The 22,221-nt window shown below is 45.3% G+C and overlaps 1 protein-coding gene across 4 annotated transcripts in view; it reads left to right on the plus strand.

Moving 5' to 3' along the window:
- Positions 1 to 16,680: 16,680 nt before the first annotated feature.
- Positions 16,681 to 22,221, plus strand: part of LOC114489919 (histone-lysine N-methyltransferase PRDM9-like) — a 31,161-nt gene continuing 25,620 nt past the window's right edge. Inside the window, exons 1-5 of one of the 4 annotated variants that reach the window (XM_036017755.1) lie at positions 17,810 to 17,898; positions 19,743 to 19,899; positions 20,500 to 20,601; positions 20,801 to 21,072; positions 22,100 to 22,167. In XM_036017755.1, coding sequence (XP_035873648.1) covers positions 20,517 to 20,601; positions 20,801 to 21,072; positions 22,100 to 22,167 — 425 coding nt within the window. In that variant the 5' untranslated portion in view covers positions 17,810 to 17,898; positions 19,743 to 19,899; positions 20,500 to 20,516. Of the gene's footprint in view, positions 16,744 to 17,791; positions 17,899 to 19,390; positions 19,900 to 20,460; positions 20,602 to 20,800; positions 21,073 to 22,099; positions 22,168 to 22,221 lie in introns of those variants that run through there. The other 3 variants (XM_036017761.1, XM_036017748.1, XM_036017759.1) reach the window with 3 other exon arrangements.

A 22,221-nucleotide genomic window follows, 5' to 3' on the forward strand; every position in this document is an offset into this window, starting at 1 on the left:
TAAGAGCCAGAGCTACACACGGACCCCACACACTAATCCAGGGCACGGAGCTACACCCAAAGATACTCCAGATCCCAGACACACAGCCAAAGACAGATTTAACACCAGCCCACAGACCCAGGAGACAGAACCCAGATCTGTAAACAGAACCCCACAGCCAGACTCCAGAGCTGGAGCTGGGCAATGGAGCCCAGCTGCCAGATGCAGGAGCAGAAGCGAGTCCTCACAGTGTGAAAAGGCCCAGGAGCTGATAAAGGACATTCCTGAGTCTCTAAGTCCAAGCAGCTGGCCTCAGAAATAGCTTTTCATGACAATGTAAGTGTACTATGGAAGAAAATAACTCCTGGCACTACTAAATTATGTCAAGCCCTGCAGAAATACACCAAAAAGACTGGCAGAGCAAAACATAATAATAATGCTTACTCTTGCCAGGAGATGTCCATGATCTCTCAGACGCTGCACTTTCCAGAAGTTAGTGTGCCGCCCATGAATGTCACTAAAAAATTACGTTTGTCTTTCCTTCTAAATTCTAACACCTGAGGTACCAATCAAATTCATGTGATCTGATTAATGGGAAGAATTCAACATCTAATACATGCGCAAGGGGGAATTCACATTAAAATAAATACCAAACAATGAGGTAATATTGGGCATACGGGGTATTTTAGAAAATGGAAGCACAGAGTCTTCGATTTCAAACGTGAAGTGGGGACATGCAGCTGATTTAGAAAGAAGGACAGCATACCTGGCAGGTTGATTTTTGTTGGGCAACTCCCACAACTTTAAAACATAAGGAATACGGTAACAGACTTAACAAGCTCGGGCCAGGAATCTTACTGTCTGAAGCTGAGGTGATTGTCCTGAAGCTCTCTGCCTAAACCGAATTTTGGCAACTAACCTCTTAGGAAGAAATGAGATGAGAATCCTGTCATTTCCCAGCCTTCCCTTTCCTAACAGCCAGGTTAACATCAGCATGCCAGGTGCAAAATGCCAGCCCTCTCAGGACCACCTCTGATACTTTACATACAAGTTTTATATCCACAACCTACATTAGCACATTGCTCCATGTTTCACTGACATAATCAGTCCATTTTGAGAATCATTTACTTCACTTAAATTTTTAAATTTAACCTAAGTAAATGTTGACATGCATGTACTCCCCAAATTCACCTCCTATGAAACACCTGACTACTTGCCTATGTGGTTGGGAAACAACCTTTCTTGTGACTTCAAGAATCTAAGGGCTGCTCTAATAATCCAACAGCTATGACACAGATTACCAAATGAAAACAGCCAAATGTCAGACATACACAGGCAAGAGAACCTCACTCACAGGATAGAGTCAGAAACCCCACACACAGAAAAGCATAAATGAGGCAGCAATAATGGGAGGTGCTGTGATCATTTTCCAGGACAAAGATATCTCCTTAGATCTGTGGGGAGATATCTGAGATGTGGCATTTTTTGGTACTGGCTTTGTAGCGTAATAGAGTTAGGTTTTCACAAGTTGTAAGTGTGTTTGAAAAATGGCACATAAAACAGGTTTATGGCATCCATTGCCCTAATCTGAAAGGCAGTCACAAGGGAACTGGGCAGTCCTTACATTTAGACATTTTAAAATATGCTTCTAAATACCATTGCCATCAACAGTCATGGACATTCCACCTGAACCAACCACTTGGCTTGTTGACTGGCACAAAGGTGTTATTCCCAAAATAAACAGGAGACGGCAGCACAGAACCATGCTTGGAACTGTTTGTTTGTTTTTTACATTGACCGTATTGTACTGTGGAGCAAGTTTCAAAAAGCAATATAAGATTCTTTGAGGTTCCGCCCTGGCTGGCATAGCTCAGTGGATTGAGAGCGGGCTGGGAACCCAAGTGTCCCAGGTTTGATTCGATTCCCAGCCAGGGTACATTCCTGGTTTGCAGGCCATAACCCCCAGCAACCACACATTGATGTTTCTCTCTCTCTCTCTCCCTCTCTCTCTCTCTCTCCCCCACCCTTCCCTCTCTAAAATGAATAAATAAAAATCTTTAAAAAAATGTAAAAAAAAAAGATTCTTTGAGGTCCCAGCCAAGGTTGAAGCATAGCTGGAAACTCTTCACTTCCTTGCACAACCAAAATGAGGATAACAACCGACCTAAAATCAATACACAACCAGAAGTGCCAGAATATCAAACTACACGGCAGTTTGGCAGCCAAATTATTAAAGAAACAGTCAACCAGACCCACCAGACTGGTGCGCCAAAACAAAGAAATATGGTCCTGCTGAAAGAACAGAGCAAAACTCCTGAAAAAGAGGTAAGCGATGAGATAGCAAACCCATCTGCTGTTGGGGACTTCAAAGCCCTGGTAATCAAAATGTTCGCAAAACTGATTGAGCTTGTTCACAAAGTGAAAGAATGAATAAAAACTACCCAAAGTGAAATAAAGCAAAATTGATGTGTGGGTCACTAGCCAGCAGTCATTACAGAATACTGTGGATGGCTCGTCGAAACTCGAGAAAAAATATGCACAGAGACAGACCGGTTTCTGTGGAGAAGTAGGGAGGGAACAGTCACCCCCTCTAGTGGGGAGCGTGTTCATTTACCGTCCAAACTGGCTTCTATTGGGTTCGTTTGGCATAAGAATTCAGGTAAAGCACATTGCTCCTTGTGAGGAAGTAAGGATCAAACAGATAGGTAACAAGGAACTCTGAGGGTCTATTTTGAGTCAGGGTCAAAGAGCTGTAAGACTTTGAGGAACAAACTAACTTCCTCCTTGGACCCTTCTCATTCAACTGAGAGCATTCTAAACAAAGATGGTTTCACAGGAATTTACGTGTTCTTTCTTAGGCCTGATCACCGGGGCAATCCACCCTTTCCAGCACAGGGCGGCACCACCCTGTCATTGTTTCAGGCTTAGGTGGAGCAAGGGAAGTAAGGCAGCCAAGAGATTAAGAGATTTTCTTGCAGAGCAGGAGGACTCGGGCTTTGTCAAAGCCAAAGGGAGAGAGTCCATCACCCCCTTTTGCCGTAGCCCCCAAAGTCCTTCTTTTGGGGACCTCCCACGTGATCATGCCTGTCTGGGGTCATTCCCCCCTTGGGGAATTTTACCCCTCATTGGCTAACCAACCAAGCATTGGGGTCGAGGCTGGGTGAGGTACAAAGGAGCAGAAGCAGGGCTCCTGTCAGGGAGATAAGCTTGTCTCCTTGATGGCTGATGGTTTCAAGGGCATTCCCTTAGCCTTAGCCTAGGAGGGTTATAGCTTCTGATACCAGGCACAGTGGTTCCCAACACAAAATATGCAGGGAACCAACAGTCAGAGGAAGGAAATCAGGACTCAAATCAACTACTTGAAACAAAAGGAAGAAATAAACATCCAACCACAACACAATGAAGAAACAAGAATTCAAAAAAAGGAGAAGCTTAGGAACCTCTGGGACAACTTTAAATGTTCCAATATCCAAACTATAGGCGAGCCAGAAGGAGACGAACAAGAGCAAGAAATTGAAAACTTCTTTAAACAAATAATGAAGGAAAACTTCCCCAGTCTGGTGGAGGAAATAGACTTCCAGGAAGTCCAGGAAACCCAGAGACTCCTGAAGAAGGTGAACCCAAAGAAGAACATACCAAGGCACATCATCATTAAGTTACCCAAGTTTAAAGATAAAGAGAGAATCTTAAAAGCAACAAGAGGAAAAGAAAGAGTTACCTAGAAAGGAATTCCCATAAGACTATCAGCTGATTTCTCAAAAGAAACCTTGCAGGCAAAAAGGGGCTGGAAACACGTATTCCAAGTCATGAAAGACAAGGACCCACATCCAAGATGACTATCCAGCAAAGCTTTCATTTGGAGATGAGAGGCAGATAAATGCTTCCTGGATAAGGTCAAGTTAAAGGAGTTCATCATCACCAAGCCCTTATTATTTGAATTGTTAAAGGGACTTATCTAAGAAACAGAAGAAGATAAAAAAAACATGAACAGTAAAATGACAACAAACTCACAACTATCGACAAATGAACCAAAAAGAAAAGAAAAACAATGAAAACAAAAAATAAGTAAACAACTACAACAGGAACAGGATCAGAGAAATGGACATCATGTGGAGGGATTTCAGTGGGGATGGGGGAGGGAGGAATACGGGGAAAGGTACCGGGAAGAAGTTTAATTGGCAGGTATAAAATAGATGGGGAGAGATAAAAATGATATAGGAAACAGAGAACTTAAAGACATATGTACAACCCACAGACATGAACTAAGGGGAAGGAGCTGGAGGGTTGGGGTGCAGGGCGGAGTGGGAGTACAGGGGAGAAATTGAGAACACTGTAATAGCATAATCAGCAAAACACTTTAAAACTAAATAAAAGTAAGTAAATAAAAAACAACAAAAGAACTCAACATGACTGATAGTAAAGATGCTCCATACCAAAACTTGAGAAAGAACTCTTCACCTTTGAATGCACAGCTTAGAAAGAGAAGCTGGAAATACACAACTTTTGGACCGGAACCAAGAACCTAAAATAGTTGATGAAGTCCAGGCAAAGGAGAGAAACGAGCCCATAGACATGTCCTCCTGAGGGGCATGTATATAAACTGAGAGCGCTTGTATTTTACTTTACTTTTTTTTACCTCCTGCTGGAGAATTTCAAATACATTTGACCTCCCCGTTATTTAAGGAAGCTGCAATGGAAAAAGCTAATCACAGATGATTTTCAAGCACGCTCGGCACTTGTAAAAACCTGCCTCTATCGGCTACAAAGCCAGTTCCAAGAAACGTCATATAAAACATGCTTATTCCTCCCTAGGCTGATATCTGGAGACCAGACATGAAGTAACTGCACAGTCCTGACATTTGGACGTCTCCAACTGCGCTTCTAAATTACATCACTGTGAAAAGTCAGTGATATTCCCCCTGCAATCCACCACTTTCCCTGCGGACCTGCACTAAGGGGTCTTTCCCAAAATGGCGAAAGAGGCCGACATATGCAATGCATATCCCACTAATGGCTTGGCTGAAAAAAAGTTTCTTCACTTTTTAGTGTAAGATGCAATGATGGGCACACTTTTCATTTTCCCCCCAAAATGTCACTGCACAATGTCATCGCCAATCAGTTCCACTACCCTCTGCCATCTCTCAGGCAAATTCCCATTCCACCATCCAACAGCCCTGTTACCTTTAGGAGCAGAGAGCTCTTCCAGGCACCTTCTGCCGCCTTCCACGGAACAGAAATTTCTCTCCACTAGGAGAGATTCGGAATACTGAACTAAATGGCCTCGAGAAGGTGCAAGGTCTGGTAAGTACTGCAGAGGAATCACGACTACACAGCCAGGCTGCAACCAGTTTTCCCTGGTCACCAAAGAGAAATGTGAGTTCCCACCTCATCCTGAAGCTTTTACAACTTCTGATTGGACCCTTTCCCTCAGATGGTGCTTGTAGTGGGTCTGATGGGGCAGCACGAGTTGCGAACTTCCCCAAAGAGCTCCTCCTACAGCACTCCCTCTGGTATCACCACACAGGCAACATCGCCTCCTTTGGATGAAGACCGCCCTGTGGAGGGGCTGCTGCTGGTGGTTCCTTCATTGGCCCACAATCTCTCCCATTCCGTGTTATTCTCAAATTGTAATGGTTCATACCCCCTCACAATTTGCTTGCAACCAGAATAGTTTCCTCATGTTTATGTAGATAACCGCATGTGGAAATGAGGTGAAGAAAGCTCCCGCCTCCCTGCTTAGCTTCTGTGGAACCCAAACATCATAGCAATTCATGGAATCGTGTAGGTGCAAATGATTTTCAATGCGTGATCTGGATACTTTAAATATGTCACCTTTCTCCCACATGATATAACATGGTCTGTCCTCAGTTAACATCTGGACTCGGTGGCTCTCAACTGCAAATGGTCTGCCAGGCCCATGGGACACCTTTGTGCAAGAAATCTTGGGCATGAAACTTCACAAACCACTTCTGACACATTTCATCACCTACAGCACCTTCTCCATACACACTACTAATCTTTATTTGTGCATTTCAGTTGTGTTTTCACCTTTCTGGAAGTGACAAACCCTCATGTGCCAAAAATGTTGCTATGTTCATCCATCTTCCATACGACAACGGCCACACAAATATTCACAAGTTCTGGTCAGATTTTTTAATGCATGTGAAGATGACAGCTGTCACAATAAATTTTTTTAAAAAGGGTTTCAAATGAAGTTAAATACAAGTCATGGCATCCACCTCAACCACAACCACTAACCCTAACCCCAAGCCATGCCACTGGACTGCGTCTCCGAAGCCTGTCCCTGACTCCAGATGCCTGGCTCTGGACATCATACTCCAGAGAACAGTCTGTCCTCCTATTTAAACCTGTAAACCCTTGAAACACAAACATCTAATGTCTACAAATATAAGGCAGGTTTCTGTATTAGCAGGAAAGAGCCCATAATTCGAGTTTCGCTAATTGCCCACCTCTGGTCACTATCTGTCTTACAAGGGAGTCCCTGATGCTTACAGAAAGACCCAATAAATAACTTTGGAAATTGCCCCAAAATTTAATTAACTGCCTCCTGTCACGTATGTGTTTTACAACAGGATGACCAAATGGAGTCTGCAGCAAGATAAGAATTCGGGCAGACAGACCCCCATGCATCCCTAAATTTGGGTAGTCACATTCCCCCAGGAAAGCTGGCACCACATTTACCCATTAATCAATATGTGACTTTTTCCCCTCCTATCCCAGCAACTATATAAATCCTGAGAACAAAGGACTCACTCTCTCTCTCTCCGAGGCTCAGGATGCTCTCTCTCTCGGGGGCTCTGGGGGCTCTTGGCTCTCGGGCCACAGGGCCTCTGGCCACAGGCTGCCCAGGGGCTTGCCACCCCGGTCTCCAGCCTCTCTTGCTTTTCTCACCCTGACTTACTCTGAAACTTTCCCTTTCACCCCCTGATCTACCCAGTCCTGTTCTCTTCCATGGAAGCGGACCACTAATAAACTGATTACATACTGCTAGATTTGCTGATATGTAATTCTTTACATGCGTCAGCAAGAAGAACCAGGTCTCTCCCGTCAACACTCCGAGCCTCTTCATTTGCCGTATCCAACACCAGCCTCTGCTCATCCCCCTTACGAAAGCAAAGAATTCAATAAAGCTCCTATGTCTGGCCAATTGAGATGATAAATGGCAAAAACTGATGCAATCAAATCAGTCATTTTAGCAGGGTTATGTCCATAAGAAGGGTTTGAGCTTTTCCAGTTTCACAGGTGCACTGTAGGAAACAGAGTATGTGCCAGACAACATCTAGCAGAGTGGCCTTCTGACCTTACTCTCACTGAAAAGTCTCCAAAAAGGATAGTGCCCTGCCCCGGTGGGGGCTTTTCCTCCACCGAATCTGGTTTCTTGACCGATTCAAGATAGCGATGCCAGTTCAGGCGCACTTTTCCCATTTCACTCACAGGAGTGGATCCCCTGGGGCTGCAGGAACTCTGACCAGCCTGCAGGGATCTTAATACCTAGATCTTCTTGGCCCCTCTCCTCTGACCTTCTATCTTTCATATGTAAATTCTCTTTTCTCTGAGCTATTAACTCACTTTCCTCTCTTTTTTCCTTTTTAACTCTGCATGCATCTTTATCGTGTAAACTCAAAAACTTCTAGGTAAGGCAATTTGTCCTACTTCCCTGATTTTGACAAAACAACTTTTGTTACAGTATAATAGTAATTTAAAGACCCATTCAGTGACCAGCACTCTCCTGAGTCTAAATTATACAGGACACAAACAGAACAGTACTACAACAAAACAACACACGCTTTCGATATACGCTCATGCGTCGATCAATTTACCAGAACCCACCCCAGCGGGCTGTTTTTTGGAACAGAGGGTTCCCCGCCCCCATATTACCAGACAGCACTCCACGGAGCTCCAAAGAGACCCCTTTTGGGACCAGAGCAGATGTCCTTGAGGACCAGACGGAGCTCCAAACAGACGGTACCCAAACAGAACAGATGACTTAAGTTGTGACCGGGATTTCAACCTGAACCAGAAAGCGCAACGATTCAATCCAGTGTGATGCACGACGAGAGGTGCTGGGGCAAGGGGTGAGAATCCCCAAGTGAAATCACTTGGCAGCTGCTTGGGATTCTCTGACTCCAAGCCCCCCAGGGCCCCTCATTCCAGGCAGCCAATGGGACTCCCTGCCAAACACCCAAACTTACCGGAGAGTCCCAAAGTCTGTCTCGGCGCGGACTCGCCAAAATATGAAACCGGAAAAGACACCCGCATTCGGGCTGCCTGTCACTACCAAATCCAATAAGCAATGACAGTGATTGAATCTTTTATAGGTGCTTTATTCAGATGGCCGGCGATCTGAGAAGATGGTGGGTTCATACCCTAACAAACCATCTTACTCTTTCTTTCCTGGCCAGATCTTTTATAAGGGGGTTGGGGGAGGGCAAACAAGGTGTCAGCGAAAGGCTTTCAAATTCAACAGTTGCCTCCAAGGGGGAAGGGTAGTCACTTGCTTCTTCGTGGTACAGATGTCTCCAGGAGGTCAGCTACTTATTCTCAGGCACCAGGATGGGCCTGATCTGTAGTTACTGAAACAAAAACTTAACATACATATTACTTGCTAGATTGATGACTATTTACCTTAAGCTAAATTTTCCCTGATATTTAAAACTTACTAAATGCATTTCTAAATAACATTTCAATCAACATTCATTCATATTCTCCTATAGTCAACCATTTTTCCTCCTGACCAGCTACTAATATGTCATTCCCAAAATGCCCACGAGATGGCAGCAGTGATGCACACTCGGAACACTACTATTTGCTTGGCCAAAAGGTTCATTCAGTTTGTAGGTGAAGACACAATGAAAGAGACGTTTTTCCTTTTCATCAATAACTGCATTGAACAATGTATTAACCCTCTTGTCCCACTGTTCTGCAAACTTTCTAGCATCTTTATTATTCCATCTTCCCAAAAGTTTTTAACTTTTAGCCAAGCCAATATAAAGACAGTTTCAACAAGCATTACAGAATTGAAATTCCATACAATATCTCTCTTAAGTGCTCCTATTGCACTTCAGCCAGAATTCACTACAAATGGGTGACTGGTAAGACTTTTCACTACAAACGGGTGACCTTTTCAGCCCTGGTGGCATAGGTCAGTGGATTGAGCATGGGCTGCAAACCGAAGCATCGCAGGTTCGATTCCCAGTCAGGGCACATGCCTGAGTTGCAGGCCACGTCTCCCAGCAACCGCACATTGATGTTTCTCTCTCTCTTTCTCCCTCCCTCCCCTCTCTAAAAATAAATAAATGAAATTTAAAACAAAATTTTTAAATGCTTTTCAAGCACACTTGGAACTTCTTTAAGAATGACTATATTTAGCTATAAAGCAGATTTCAACAAATGTCTCACAAACTATGCTTACTGTTCTCTTTGCCATTAATCTGGAAACCAGTCATTGGGTAACTAGAAATTCCCTCTATTTAGATGTTTTAAAATACACTTCTAAATACATTCCAAAAATAAATCACATAGTAAAAAATAATTTGCATAGAAAAATAATAAAAAGACTGCATACCAGACCAAGATCTTTCTGGTTTCAAAAATGATCAAAGCTTCAAACTGTTTCTCAACCAAAGGTGATTTTTGCCCCCAAGAGGACTTCGGACAATGTTCTCAGCCATGTTAGACTGTCCTGAGGGAAAGGGAAGTGAGGGTGTCAGCAGTGAATAGAGGTATTGGATGCTAATGAGCACCTACAATGCAGAGGACAATCCTCCAGGATAATGGATTCTCTGACCCAAAAAGTCCATAGTGCTGAGAATGAGAAACCCTACTCTGTATTGTGGCAGAAAAAGAAACTGCTCTCTGTAACACTTGCAAGTTTTGTCTGGACAAAAGCTGAGTAAAAGTTATTTTTAGGTAAGGAGCTGCCTAGCAGACGTTGCTAAGTAATGTTATCTGAAGGTCACTAACCTTGATCCTGCTTCTGAATGCTTGCTTTCAGCAGCTGGTTCCCCCTCCCTTTCTGCTTGTGTAACTGGTATATAAAAAGGACCCCTAACCCAGCCTTTTTGGGCTCAGAATTTGGGATGCTCCTCTGAGCGCCACCCCCCCCCCCATAATAAAGTTTGTGCTTCATCATCTTCCCTGAGTGTGAGTGACATTTCTGCAACAGTATCATGAAGACTCCATTAGAACACAAACAGCATGTCCCTTTGCACCCTACATCTGAAATGCTGCCTTTCTTGGAACAGGAAGCCTGAAGCTGAAACTTAAAGAACACAAAATGCCAGCCATCCTGCAAATATTGGGGAGAAGTGTCCTAGGCTATTGGTCAGGAGGCAAAGGAAGATCTGTCCACTTAGGAGACCAGATCACACTGTGATTAAACACAGTAGTCCTCTGAGGATCCCTGCTTCTTTCCATTGCTCATACATCCCTTTAATAACTTATTTATAGTGTCACTTAGAACAGAGTCTTACTCTGTTAGATTCCAGATTTTACCATCTCAAGTTTTTTTTCTTTGAAAATGTGGACATTTGCTAAATTCTGTGTTCCTCAGATTACCTACCTGGGGGGGACATTTCCCGTAACAACATACTTCTGATTTCTAGAACACCATGCTTCCAGGCCCTAAACTCATTTAAAATGCTAAAAAGGGTGTTCTTTTTTTAGTTAGTCATTCATATATTTATGGCTAACAAAGAAAATTTTCCTAGCTCCTCACATTACCTCACTTCTTGTTTTCTTTCAAGCTTTAGCTATTTCTACTTCACATACAGCTACAACCATGTACCGATCGTCATTGCATGAGAGCAAGTTTATCTTCGAACTCATGCAAATCAACGGAAAAGTGTCACAAACAGAATTTAGTACAATGATGGGGAAATAACACGCAGAAATAAATATGTAGAGATACTAAGTTAAAGATGTAATTTTTAACAAGACTTGCTAGTAACAAAGCAGGTTTAAAAAAAAAACTTGAAATAACAACATATGGGATCTGTGTGAAGAAAATTGGAAATTGCTACCCAATAACAGAAACTTTAACAAATGAAAAGTATCATACTGTTCTTGGATTTCAGAAAAAACACACAATGATACCCACTTACCAAACTTGTCTATAAATGTAACATAATGTAGATTAATATAGGAAAGTGGTCCCACAGGAAGTGGTCAGTTAAATTGAGACCTGAGATGTGTACCGCAGTCTGGACCCCTTTCCTGCTCCCCCTTTCCTGTATCTGCCTGCCACCCCCCTCACCTCATAGCCCACACGAAGCTCACCTCCTGTCCCTGGACCGCCTTGCTTGCATCGCGTTAGCCTGTGAGCGTCACCTCGTGACCATGGAGACTGGTGACCTCAGCGCCTAAACTCCAGCCTGCAGAGTTGTTCGTCTCTCCACCAGAACTGCCCGCCCCTCAAGCCTGCCAGCCTAATGACGCCTCCCACCCAGCCCCACCCACATCTGTGGCCCCCTCTCACCTCCAGCCCAGTCCTGCCTCTGAACTTAGACAAACCCCACCCCCCATCTGTAGGTTTGATTAACATTGGTCCATTTAAACAAAAGTGGCAACAAATGTTTTGACAGAAGATCAAAAGAGAAAGAATAGGAAAAGATACATAGGATGGTGCAAAAGTAGCTTTAATCAGAAGCATAAATCACATGAAAATTACAGAATAATATGCAGTAGCCTTCCAGGTTAAAAGCGTGACTGGAGATGGTGAGTGCTTCAAAAAGCTTAATTGACCCAGAAGATCCAAATTCACCATGTACTTAATATCATAAACTTAAATTATTTAGAACAGAGACACAAAGAAAACTTTATAACCATAATAGATTTAACAAACCTTTCTCATCCGAGATAGAGCATACCTCTTTCAGAAACAAGACACCAGCTCACAAAATTCAGTAAGGGTGTAAGAAACACCATGAGCAGCAAATTGGATTCAACATTCACAAAGAACCAACCGACTAGACACAACTTTTCCTGCTGACTGCGCTAAAGTGTTATTCCAAAAATGAACACAAGATGGCAGCAGACAACCACGCTAGGAGCTTTTTTTTCCCCATTGACCTTATTGCAGTAAGGATCGTTTCAAAAAAAGTATATCAAAGGTATACTGAAATTATATAATTCAAAGGTAGACTGAAATTATATAAAGTATGTACGGGCGATGGCCTCCGTCGCCCTCAGAAAAAAAAGAAAAAAAAAAGAAATGATATAAAGTATGTTTCATGCTATCATTGCACCTAATCTAGCCATCAGTAATAAAAGATAACTAGAAAGTCCTTATATTTAAAAATTATAAAATACACTTCTAAATGACCCGCAAATCATATTACAATTGCAGTTAAAACATAATTAGAAACGAATGGTAATAAAAGTAGTACATAAAAAACACTCTGGGAAAACTGTATTGATAAATCCACACATTCGGGACAGAGCCTGAAAATTCACAAATTTTGCATCATCTTACAGACCCGGAATAATAAATTCAATCCAGAGAAAGTGGAAGATTGGAAATATGCAAGTAGTGATATCTGGAAGGGTATACACTTTGTTTCATTAAATGATTTTTTATTGTTATTCTATTACACTTTCCCAAGTCTTCCCTTTTGCCCTCCTCCACCCATCCCAGCCCACACACCCCCACCTTCTTTAGAAGCATATGTACTTAATATAACAGCAGATATTACCTGTTTGGGTAGGATTTCAATTATTTTTATTTTTATATATAATTTAAGTAAGCAGCAGCAACAACAAAAAGGCCGTCTCAGTTTGGGCTTTAAAAGCACTACAGGAAAACACAGCGTAATTTAAAAATAATAATAATCTAGTCTGTTGTGGGGACAACACCAGAGACCTTTTCTTTGCTCGCCCAGCCTGATCTCCTTGTTCAGAGGGGCTCCTCTTCCAGTTTTCACTTCTTCATGTGCAAATGCGGCCGAGCAAAGAGGGAATGAAGGTCTAGACCAGCAGTCCTGCAGATGAGCAGAGAAGCCCTAAACTGCACAGCAGGGGAAGGAGTTTCCCCCAGGGCTGCCTCACCTCAGGGCCTCCTCACAGGTCTGATGCTACGTAAAGAAGCAGCAGCACTACTGAGCTGATACACAGTGTTGTTGATGGGAGAAACCTGGTTCTTCTTGCTAACGCATGTAAAGAATTATATATCAGCAAATCTAATAGCATGTAATCAGTTTATTATTGGCCTGTTCCCATGGAAGAGAACAGGACTGGATAGAGTAGGGGGTGAAAGGCAAAGTTTCAGGGCAAAGCAAGAGAACAAAAGCAAGAGCGGCTGAAGACCAGGGTGGCAAGCCCCTGGGCAGCCTGATGCAGGTGGCCAGAAGCCTTGTGGCCTGAGAGCCAAGAACACCCTAACCCCGAGAGAGAGAGACAGAGAGAGAGGGAGAGACAGAGAGAGATGGCTTTGTTCAGAGGACTTGTATTGTTGGTAGGATGGGAGGAAAAAAAGTTACTAATTGATTAACCGGTAAAGGCGGTGCCAGCTTTCCCGGGGGAATGTGACTACCCACACTTAGGTATGTGTGGGGGTCTGTTAGCCCCAATTCTTATCTTGCTCCAGACCCTATTTTTTCACCTTGTTGTAAAACAAATATGTGACAGGAGGCAGTTAATTAAAATTGGGGCACTTTCCAAGGTTATTTATGGGCTCTTTCTGTAAGCATCAGGGACTCCCTCTGTAAAACAGATAATGACCAGAGGTAGGCAATTAACCAAAGTTGTTTTATGGGCTCTTTCTTTGGTCACCGGGGACCCTCTCCCACATTCAGGCCTTGGGATGAAAGCACAGTTTCAAGGCTTTCTTTCCCAGATAGTGGAAATGTTACATAGAATTTCAAGGACTTTCTTTCTTGCTAATATAGTGTTTCTTGTGATATTGAAACACCTGGCAATATTATCAGAACAGGCTCAGGACTGCTGAATTAGCATGTGAGACTTGTCTCCTTCCTCCTCCCTGCCTCGGTTTACTATTTATTCTACCTAATTGGTAAAAGGTGTTTCCTGGCAACCAGGCTGATAAACGCTGGCCATTGACAGTATTGCAGTCTCAGAGTTCTTCCCATGCTGTCTCCTGCTTCAACAGAGTGAGCAAACCATAATGTAACCATTTCTCTTCTACTGAAAACTTTATATCTGTAATTATCTGTGTTGGATAAAATACATGGAACATACTTCATTTCATACACAGGGAAGCATAACAAGGGGAAATTTTTAATACTTTTCTTTTCATTTCATGTATTAATTTGAAAGAGAGAGAGAGACTTAGTTGTTCCCCTTATGTATTCATTCATGGCTTGCTTCTTGTAGGTGCCCTTGTTGTGGAAAATCGACCCACACTCGGGAAGATAACGAAGCACAAACTTTATTATGCGCGCTCGGGGCTCAAGGTGGGGGTTAATTCCCAAATCCTGAGCAGAAAAGGCTGGGTTAGGGGCCCTTTTTATATACCACTTACACAGGCAGAAAGGGAGGGGGAACCAGCTGCTGAAAGCAAGCATTCAGGAGCAGGGGCAAGGTCAGTGACCTTCAGATATCGTTACTTAGCAACATCTGCTAGCCAGCTCCTTACCTGAAAATAACTTTTACTCATCTTTTGTCCTGACAAAACTTGCAAGTGTTACAGAGAGCAGTTTCTTTTCCTGCCACACCCTGACTGGAGAATGAACTGACCACCTTGGCATGTAGGCAGGACATTCTAACCAACTGAGCTACCAGGCCAGGGACACTAGGGGAAAATTTTGAAAAGTGGAATTTCTGGGTCAGAGGGTATGAGGATGTTATTTCTGGATGGCTATTCTCAAAATGATCACTGGGAAGTCTGCACCAAAGGAGTCTTTCAGAGCAAGGACACTGCACCTGCTTGCTCATCAGCCTCAGAGATGTCAGGAGTCCTCTGGATCCCCATACGGGCCACCAAATTATATTGACCTTAAAAATATAGCAGTCAGTTATTTTACCAGCAGATAAGGGGTTTGCTCATAAACAGTAAAAAAAAAAAATGCAATTTAGGTCAAGCAAGCTGTAGCAAAAATCACAAGGCAGCTCCACAAGTAAAGGAGAGGAACGTATTTCACAAGGAGAAAGGGGGAAGGTGGGAGGGGTCACGTCAAGTGAAAGTGCACTGCAGAAAGTCCTCAGTTCAGGGGGACGATGGCTTCTCTCCGGCTGAGGTGCTGAGGAGTCAGCTCCTCCTGGGAGCACACGATCCATCTTCATGGCCGCAGAAACCGCCTAGGTGGTCCTCGCTGCAGGCTGCGGACAGGCGCTCGGGAGACCCAGGGCAGCCAATCCCCGCGGGCGGGGCGGGTCTTCCGCTGGCCAGTCCCGAACCGAGGGGGTTCAGCGCACCCCCCCCCCCCCCCCGCGTCCCACCTTCTTCTGGCTGCCCATTGGCGGGCAGGGCACTGGGATCGCTGCACTGATTGGCGGATCGCTCCCACGCGGCTATCCGGGCGGGAACCTCACCTCGGGCACCCAAGAGCAGGAAGCCCAGAAGCTCGGAGAGGACGCTCGGCCGAGGTGGGCCGCGTGGCAGGGACCACGGGAGACTGGCCGGTAAGCGGGGAGCCCTGCCCTGGGGAACCCTCAGCCCGAGACCTTCCAAGTCCAGCCCGAGAGACCCCCGATGCCCTCCTCCCGAGGGGCCCGAACCCCCTCAGCACCGAGGGGCCGCGTCCGCTAACCCGGAGGACCCCACGTCTCCTGACCCCCAACGCTCAGACCCCCAAACAGCCTGGAACCCCAGTTCCCCTCGGCTCGGGGCGCCCTTCCTGCAGCCCACCCACCCAGAAAGACCAAATTTCCCCAAACGCAGAGACCCCGAATGCCGTCGTCCTGGAAACCGACTCAGTGGAGGGGACCCGGACACCCCTCGTGAGACGCCCCAACCCCCCTGAGCCGCGGCGGTCTGACCCTCCCTCCCCCCGGGACGCGGAGTGTCCTCCGCCCGGAAGACGCAGATCGAGTCCTGAGGGACCCCGGGCCTCTCAGCCCGAGAGACGGCGGTCTGCCTGCCGGACACTGCGCCTGCGCCTCGCGCGGGCTTCTGTGGACCCCGGGGGTGCCTGCTGGCCCTTCCGTGGGAGAAGCGCGTTTCCTGCGCCGCCACGGCCCACACGGCCGCCCAGGGGCCCTCATATGCCCAGGTCGCGGCCTGTGCAGCCTGTGCTGAGGCGGCATGCGGGGTTGGGGGCGGGGGGTGGGGGGGGGAACACGGGCGCCCCATCCGGTGGGTCTGCGGCTGCGCGGTCCCGCCCTATCCAGCCCCTCTTCCGGCAGGGCCCAGGTAGCGCATGCGCAGGCGCTGGGCCCCAGCAACCCGGTGATCCAACAGGCTCCTGGGTGGTTCAGGTGGCTCCAAGCGCCTGCAGCTCCCTCCCGCAGGGACACGGATGGGGGGAGTTTGCTCCTTCGTGTCAGAGTGGGGCCTGCAGCTCCCTTCCGCAGGGACACCGATAGGGGGAGTTTGCTCCTTCGTGTCAGAACGGGGCCGGCGTGGGGCTCATGGCAACTCGTTTCTCCTATCCCATCGGAGCCAGTCCCACGGGCTTCCTGGCACCTGTTCCTCCTCCCTGCTCTCTGCTTCAGGACAAAGGTTTCGTCTCTTCCCAGGTCTCGGGGCCCCGCGACCGGCCTACCTATGTCACCGCCGCAGGCGGGCCACCAAGCTCCAGGAGGGGGATCCTGAGGACTTGGATGAAGAACGGGCTCCGAGGCAGCAAGGTGAGCGGCAGGAGGAGCCAGAGCTCCCCTCCCGACGCGGACCTGGTTTGAGTCAGGTGGCATCTCAGGACATAACCAGGGAACAGGTTTGCGGGTGCAGCGAACAAGCAAGATGCACAACAGTGTGTCGTACAGTGAGGGGCTATTTCGGGGCTGTTCCCGTAAACTTTCACGTGGGCAACGTAATCGTCTATATTTATAGATGCGTTAATAAGCAGTAAATGTGTAAGAACATAAAGTGAGCAAGAAATAACTAATTCAGAAGAGTCGTCATCGCAAGAGAGGGAGGCAGGTCTGGTTGGGTGAGGAGGGTCCCCACACCTGGCTGCGCGATGGCCTGCATGGGGACAGGCTGGGAGCAGTGTTAACCCTGGTGATGACGGGAGCTGCGGGAGGGCCAGGGTGGGAGGGGTTGATCACCGGATCATTTCCTGATGTGGCCCCATGTTCTGTCCAGTATCCTGAGTTTTCGGTGGGTGGGATCGGTCCACTTTCATGGGTCTGGGCTTGAAACACAGTTGAAGTCAAGATGTGATCTTCAACTTTTCTGTGGTCAACAGACTGTGGATGCTGACCAGAGTCTAATGATTCAAGGTGTGGGTGGCCAGTATGTGCACTGGGGGGGGGGGGGGGGTATCAGAGAAAGGAGGCCAGGTGGTCGTGGTGCCGTTAGCCCAGACAAGGACAGTTAGAATGAAGACAACAGGACAGACAAATGGTTATGCTGAAGACATGGAGTTTCTGTGCAGTTACTTTTATTACATTTTTGTCAGGAGAGGCCAATTTATTCTTTAATAAATGCAATAGATGCTTTATGAACAAAAGATGAAGCATAGGTGACACTTTGTCTATTTTTCTTAACATTCTAATGAAATTAGTGGATGGCCCCAATAGAAGCCTAGGCCTTAATGAACCTCAGAAACATTTGCCAGCCATCCTGGGATTGTTCCCTGGACTGCTCTCAATCAGACTTCTGTGTCCCTAATAAGAATCTCCAGCTTTTGCAAGCATTTACCAACCAAAACACCAATTTCTCATCATCTTTCAGTCAAACCTTCTTGGGTGTCCTTCAGAAGGGAACAGAGTAAACACCACAAGGTGAGTATTTCCCAAAACCTGTTGACAAGAAAATTTTACTCATGGATAGAAATGCAGGTAAGAGCAGGAAAATGCAGAAAGTATCCTAAGAACTGCTGCCTTCCTTTCCTGGTCTATTCCACACACTGTCTGACATTATCATCCTTTTTTAAAGATTTTATCTATCGATTTATTTAGAGAGAGGGGAAAGGAGGGAGAAAGTGAGGAAGAGAAACATGAATAGCTTGCCTCTCACATGCCCCCAACTGGGGGACCTGGTCCGGCTTGTGCCCAGTCATGTGCCCTAACCAGGAATGGAACTGGTAACCTTTCAGTCTGCAGGCCAGTCCTCAGTTCATTCAGACACACCAGCCAGGGCTCATCATCATCTTAATGGTTAACAACTACAGTGACAGTAGTAACTGCCAGTTGTTTCAGTCTCACAATGTTTCAGACTTTAAGAGTTCTATGTGAAAAAACTCACTTAAACATTACAACAATCTGATGAGATACTGTAATTGTCACCATTTATGATGAGGGAAGTGAGCTTTCAGAGATGTAGAAATGTTTGACTATATGTTTAAGATCTCTGTATCAGTGGCAGTGCAATCTAACCCATAGTTGCTTCTTTAAACCACTTACAAACTCATTAAAACTTTCCTAGTTTTACCCTGGCCAGCATGACTCAGTTGGGTGTCATCCTGCAAAGCAAAAGATCTCGGGTTTGATTCCTGGTCAGGGCGCATGCCTGGGTTATGGGCCAGGCTCCTGGTTGTGGTGTATGAGAGAGGCAACTGATGAATGTTTATCTCTCACATTGATGTTTCTCTTCCTCTCTTTCTACCTCTCTTCCCCTCTCTCAAAAAAATAAAATCCTTTTTAAAATTAAAAAAATATATAACTTTCATGGTTTTCTGAATTTTACATTGTCTTATCCATATGTCATTACATCATTCATCTGACTGATGCTTTCAAAGTTCTCTGCTGTGCTGAAGTGAGAGATGCACTAAGACCCTCTGATTAAAGAAAACATACAATGTGCAGGCATTGGTACAGTGGATGGTCCCAGGTGAACAAGAATGTAAAATCCCCAGGATCATGGCCTCGGACTATAATCAGACAAAGCATCTCCCACCCCTGAGGAGCTTCAGGTTTGATGATTGAGGAACAACAAACAAAATGACTTAAGGTCTTCATAAACCTTATACACTATTCAACAGAAACTCATCTGTCTGGAGATCATTTCAAATGCCATTTCTTATAGGGTGAAGTAACCGCTTCTTTCTCTGAGTTCCAATGAGGCCACTCTCATCCTGTTTAGAATTGTTTGTTCAGGCCGCCTACCTCTGCCTCGTGAGCACTTTGAAGGCCTGGTTTATACCTCAGACTTCTCAGAAGTCACAGGCCCACATCAGGGCCCCTGAGGGCCCCCAAATGTTCGCTGAATGAATGATTTCACAATTACAAGTTTAACTAGAAGATGATCGATGAACACTGAAGGTAATTTTTGTGAGATTTTAAATATGGAGACAGCTGAGGGGTAAATTGATCGCAAGACTGTGATATGACATCTGTACTGAATTACACAATTCACAGAACACTTTAATCAACAACATTTAATTGCACATTCACTGTAACATTAAAAATTAGCATGTTCTATATCAGGAAACTGAAGACAACTAACTACTGGTACAGCCTTATCCTTCACTCTCAACATTATAGCGACAGTTGAAAGAAACCAGCCATAAAGTGTGAGTTCTAATCTTGGGCTCATTACCCACATTGGCCCTATCCCCTCTGATATTCATACTCCCTAGGTATTTCTAAGGATTGAAGTATTAAAGACATGCATGTAAACTGTATCATAAGCCTTAAAAAATTAAATACATGTTATCTTTTAATATGTGACTCTTGTATTGAAGGCAGCATCCAGGGTGCCATTAAGCAATGAATATAGTTTGAAGGAATTGTCAGGAACAGCAAATTTGATGACTGCAAGTGACTCAGAGCATGCCCAGAAACCAGTGTCCCCTCCTGGAGAAGCATGTGCCTTTGGAAAGCACACTAGATGAAAATCGGGTAAGAGAAAATAATTTGAAAATGTTCCTCAAAGTCCTAAAAAAGGTCTGATAAGTATGGCTTAGGCCTATGGGCAGACTTTGGATGGGCCTGGATTTAAGCAGGGCTAACCTGAGACTAAAGTTAGCAATGGAGCTTTGGGCAAATTCTCTGGGCTCCTGGATACTAATGTGTAAAGTGAAGATAAAGATACATCACTCATATATTATTTGAAAACATTAAATTACATTTAAAACAAGTGACACGTGCAACTTGTCCAATAAATCCATCTGTGATCATGGTAACCACACTTCATTGGTGTTGGGTGCCAAGGCCTTTTCTCAATGCCTAACACATAGTGTGCATCCATAAATATTTTATGAATGATTGAAGATTGACAAGTTAAACCTGGTAATGGGAAGATCTAGAAACTAAAATTGAATCAGTCATCTGTAGTTAGTGTGGAGTATTCATCATCTGAACCAATAGTTAACAGTAAAATATCGGAGTATGCAAAAAAATAGGCGATAATTTGATGGGAGGAGATTGTGTTATCTGACAAAATGGGAACTAACACTCCAGACCCCACCAACCTTGCTCACCTGGCCTTCTCCAACTCAGAACTCAGGACAAAGGAGATGAATGTGAAGATGTACAGCCTACAAGAAAGAAAGGACCATGTGTACCAAGAGGTCAACGATCCCCAGGATGATGACTACCTTTGTAAGTGACCCTCACTGAGAAGCATGTTATGATACAATAATTTCATCTAGTCCTTTGCTCCCCAAATCATTCCCTTCCTCTAGTGACCTGGAGTACAGGAATGAGTCTCAATGATGTCAGTGCAGGACCCCCTCTGAAGCTATTTGTGTCCAGGAACAGGCGCTATACCTTCCCTAACCTCTGTTGCTCTCACCTCCAGATTGTGAGAAGTGTCAGAACTTCTTCATCGACAGCTGTGCTGTACATGGGCCCCCTACATTTGTAAAGGACAGTGCAGTGGACAAGGGGCATCCCCACCGCTCAGCCCTCACCCTGCCCCCTGGGTTGAGAATCGGGCCATCCAGCATCCCTGAGGCTGGGCTTGGAGTGTGGAATGAGGCAGCTGATTTGCCCCTGGGTCTGCACTTTGGCCCTTATGAAGGACACATCACAGAAGATGAAGAGGCAGCCAAGAGCAGATACTGCTGGCTGGTGAGAAGTCTTTCCGCCTTCCACTATCCTCTCCCTTCCCACATTTCTTCTGAGGCTTGGAGGGACCTCACCTCCTACATGCTAGACATGGAGGGGACAATGTGGTTATCTCTGTGTACTGACTGGACTTTACATGAACACAGAGCTCCTGTTTAATGATCACATGGTAAGTGGGAGCAAAGTGGTACAGACACAAAAGAGTGGCTCCTCCCTTGTGGGCCTCTTGTTCTATTTGGACAGGTAGACTCAGATGTGTAGGCAATTGTAGGGAACTGTTTCAAATGTCGTGGAAATGTAGCTCATCCCTCACATGGAAAGCCAGTGGGGTGCAAGTGGCACATGGGACCATGCCCGCAGATAGGTTCTCCCATGGGGAATCAGGCCTGCATTGTACCCAGACTGCTGTGAGACTTGCTTTTGCTAAAACTCCCTCACCCTGAATTGAGGCAGCAAGGGCTTACTGCAACTTCCTAAAATCTGAGCGAAACCTCCCAAGTATGGAGTGTGACCGGTTCAACCACTTTTCCCCTTGGTCTGCAACATCCTCTCTTTGAAGTAACTAGCAACATTCTTTACTTTGTTATCCTTAAAAGGTAATCCCCTGCACTGAAGCTGTGCATAGTAAATAAGGACCACCCTCCATGTAATGTACCCAGAGAAGCAATAAAAGCCTGTCCACGCAGGGACTGGGCTCTCTGGCCCTCTCACCCTCTCTCAGAGAGTGTCCATGATGACCGTTATTCTCCACAGGACTTCTGTAGTCCGTGTGTATTTGTTCTCTAGCAGCCACAACACACACGGATCCTGCAGGCCAGGATCCACCACAGGCAATGAGTAAGGAAAATATGTGGTCACAACTGGCAGTTGAATCCCCACACAGGCTGAAAGAACTTTGATCACACTGGAGTAAAATAATTCTGACTACTACACCTCCCCACTAAAAAAATAAATAAATAAAAGGTCTTTAACTTCTTTTCTGAAATGCAGAGCGAAATAAAAGGTCTTTAACCTCTTTTCTGAAATGCAGATCGCCAAAGGGAGAAACTGCTATGAGTATTTGGATGGAAAGGACAGATCCTGGGCCAACTGGATGAGGTGAGGTCAACAGGTCTCTGGGTGCCAGAGGGGACTCTCATCCCCCACAAGCCC

Source organism: Phyllostomus discolor, chromosome 1 (assembly GCF_004126475.2).
Source record: "Phyllostomus discolor isolate MPI-MPIP mPhyDis1 chromosome 1, mPhyDis1.pri.v3, whole genome shotgun sequence".
NCBI lineage: Eukaryota > Metazoa > Chordata > Mammalia > Chiroptera > Phyllostomidae > Phyllostomus > Phyllostomus discolor.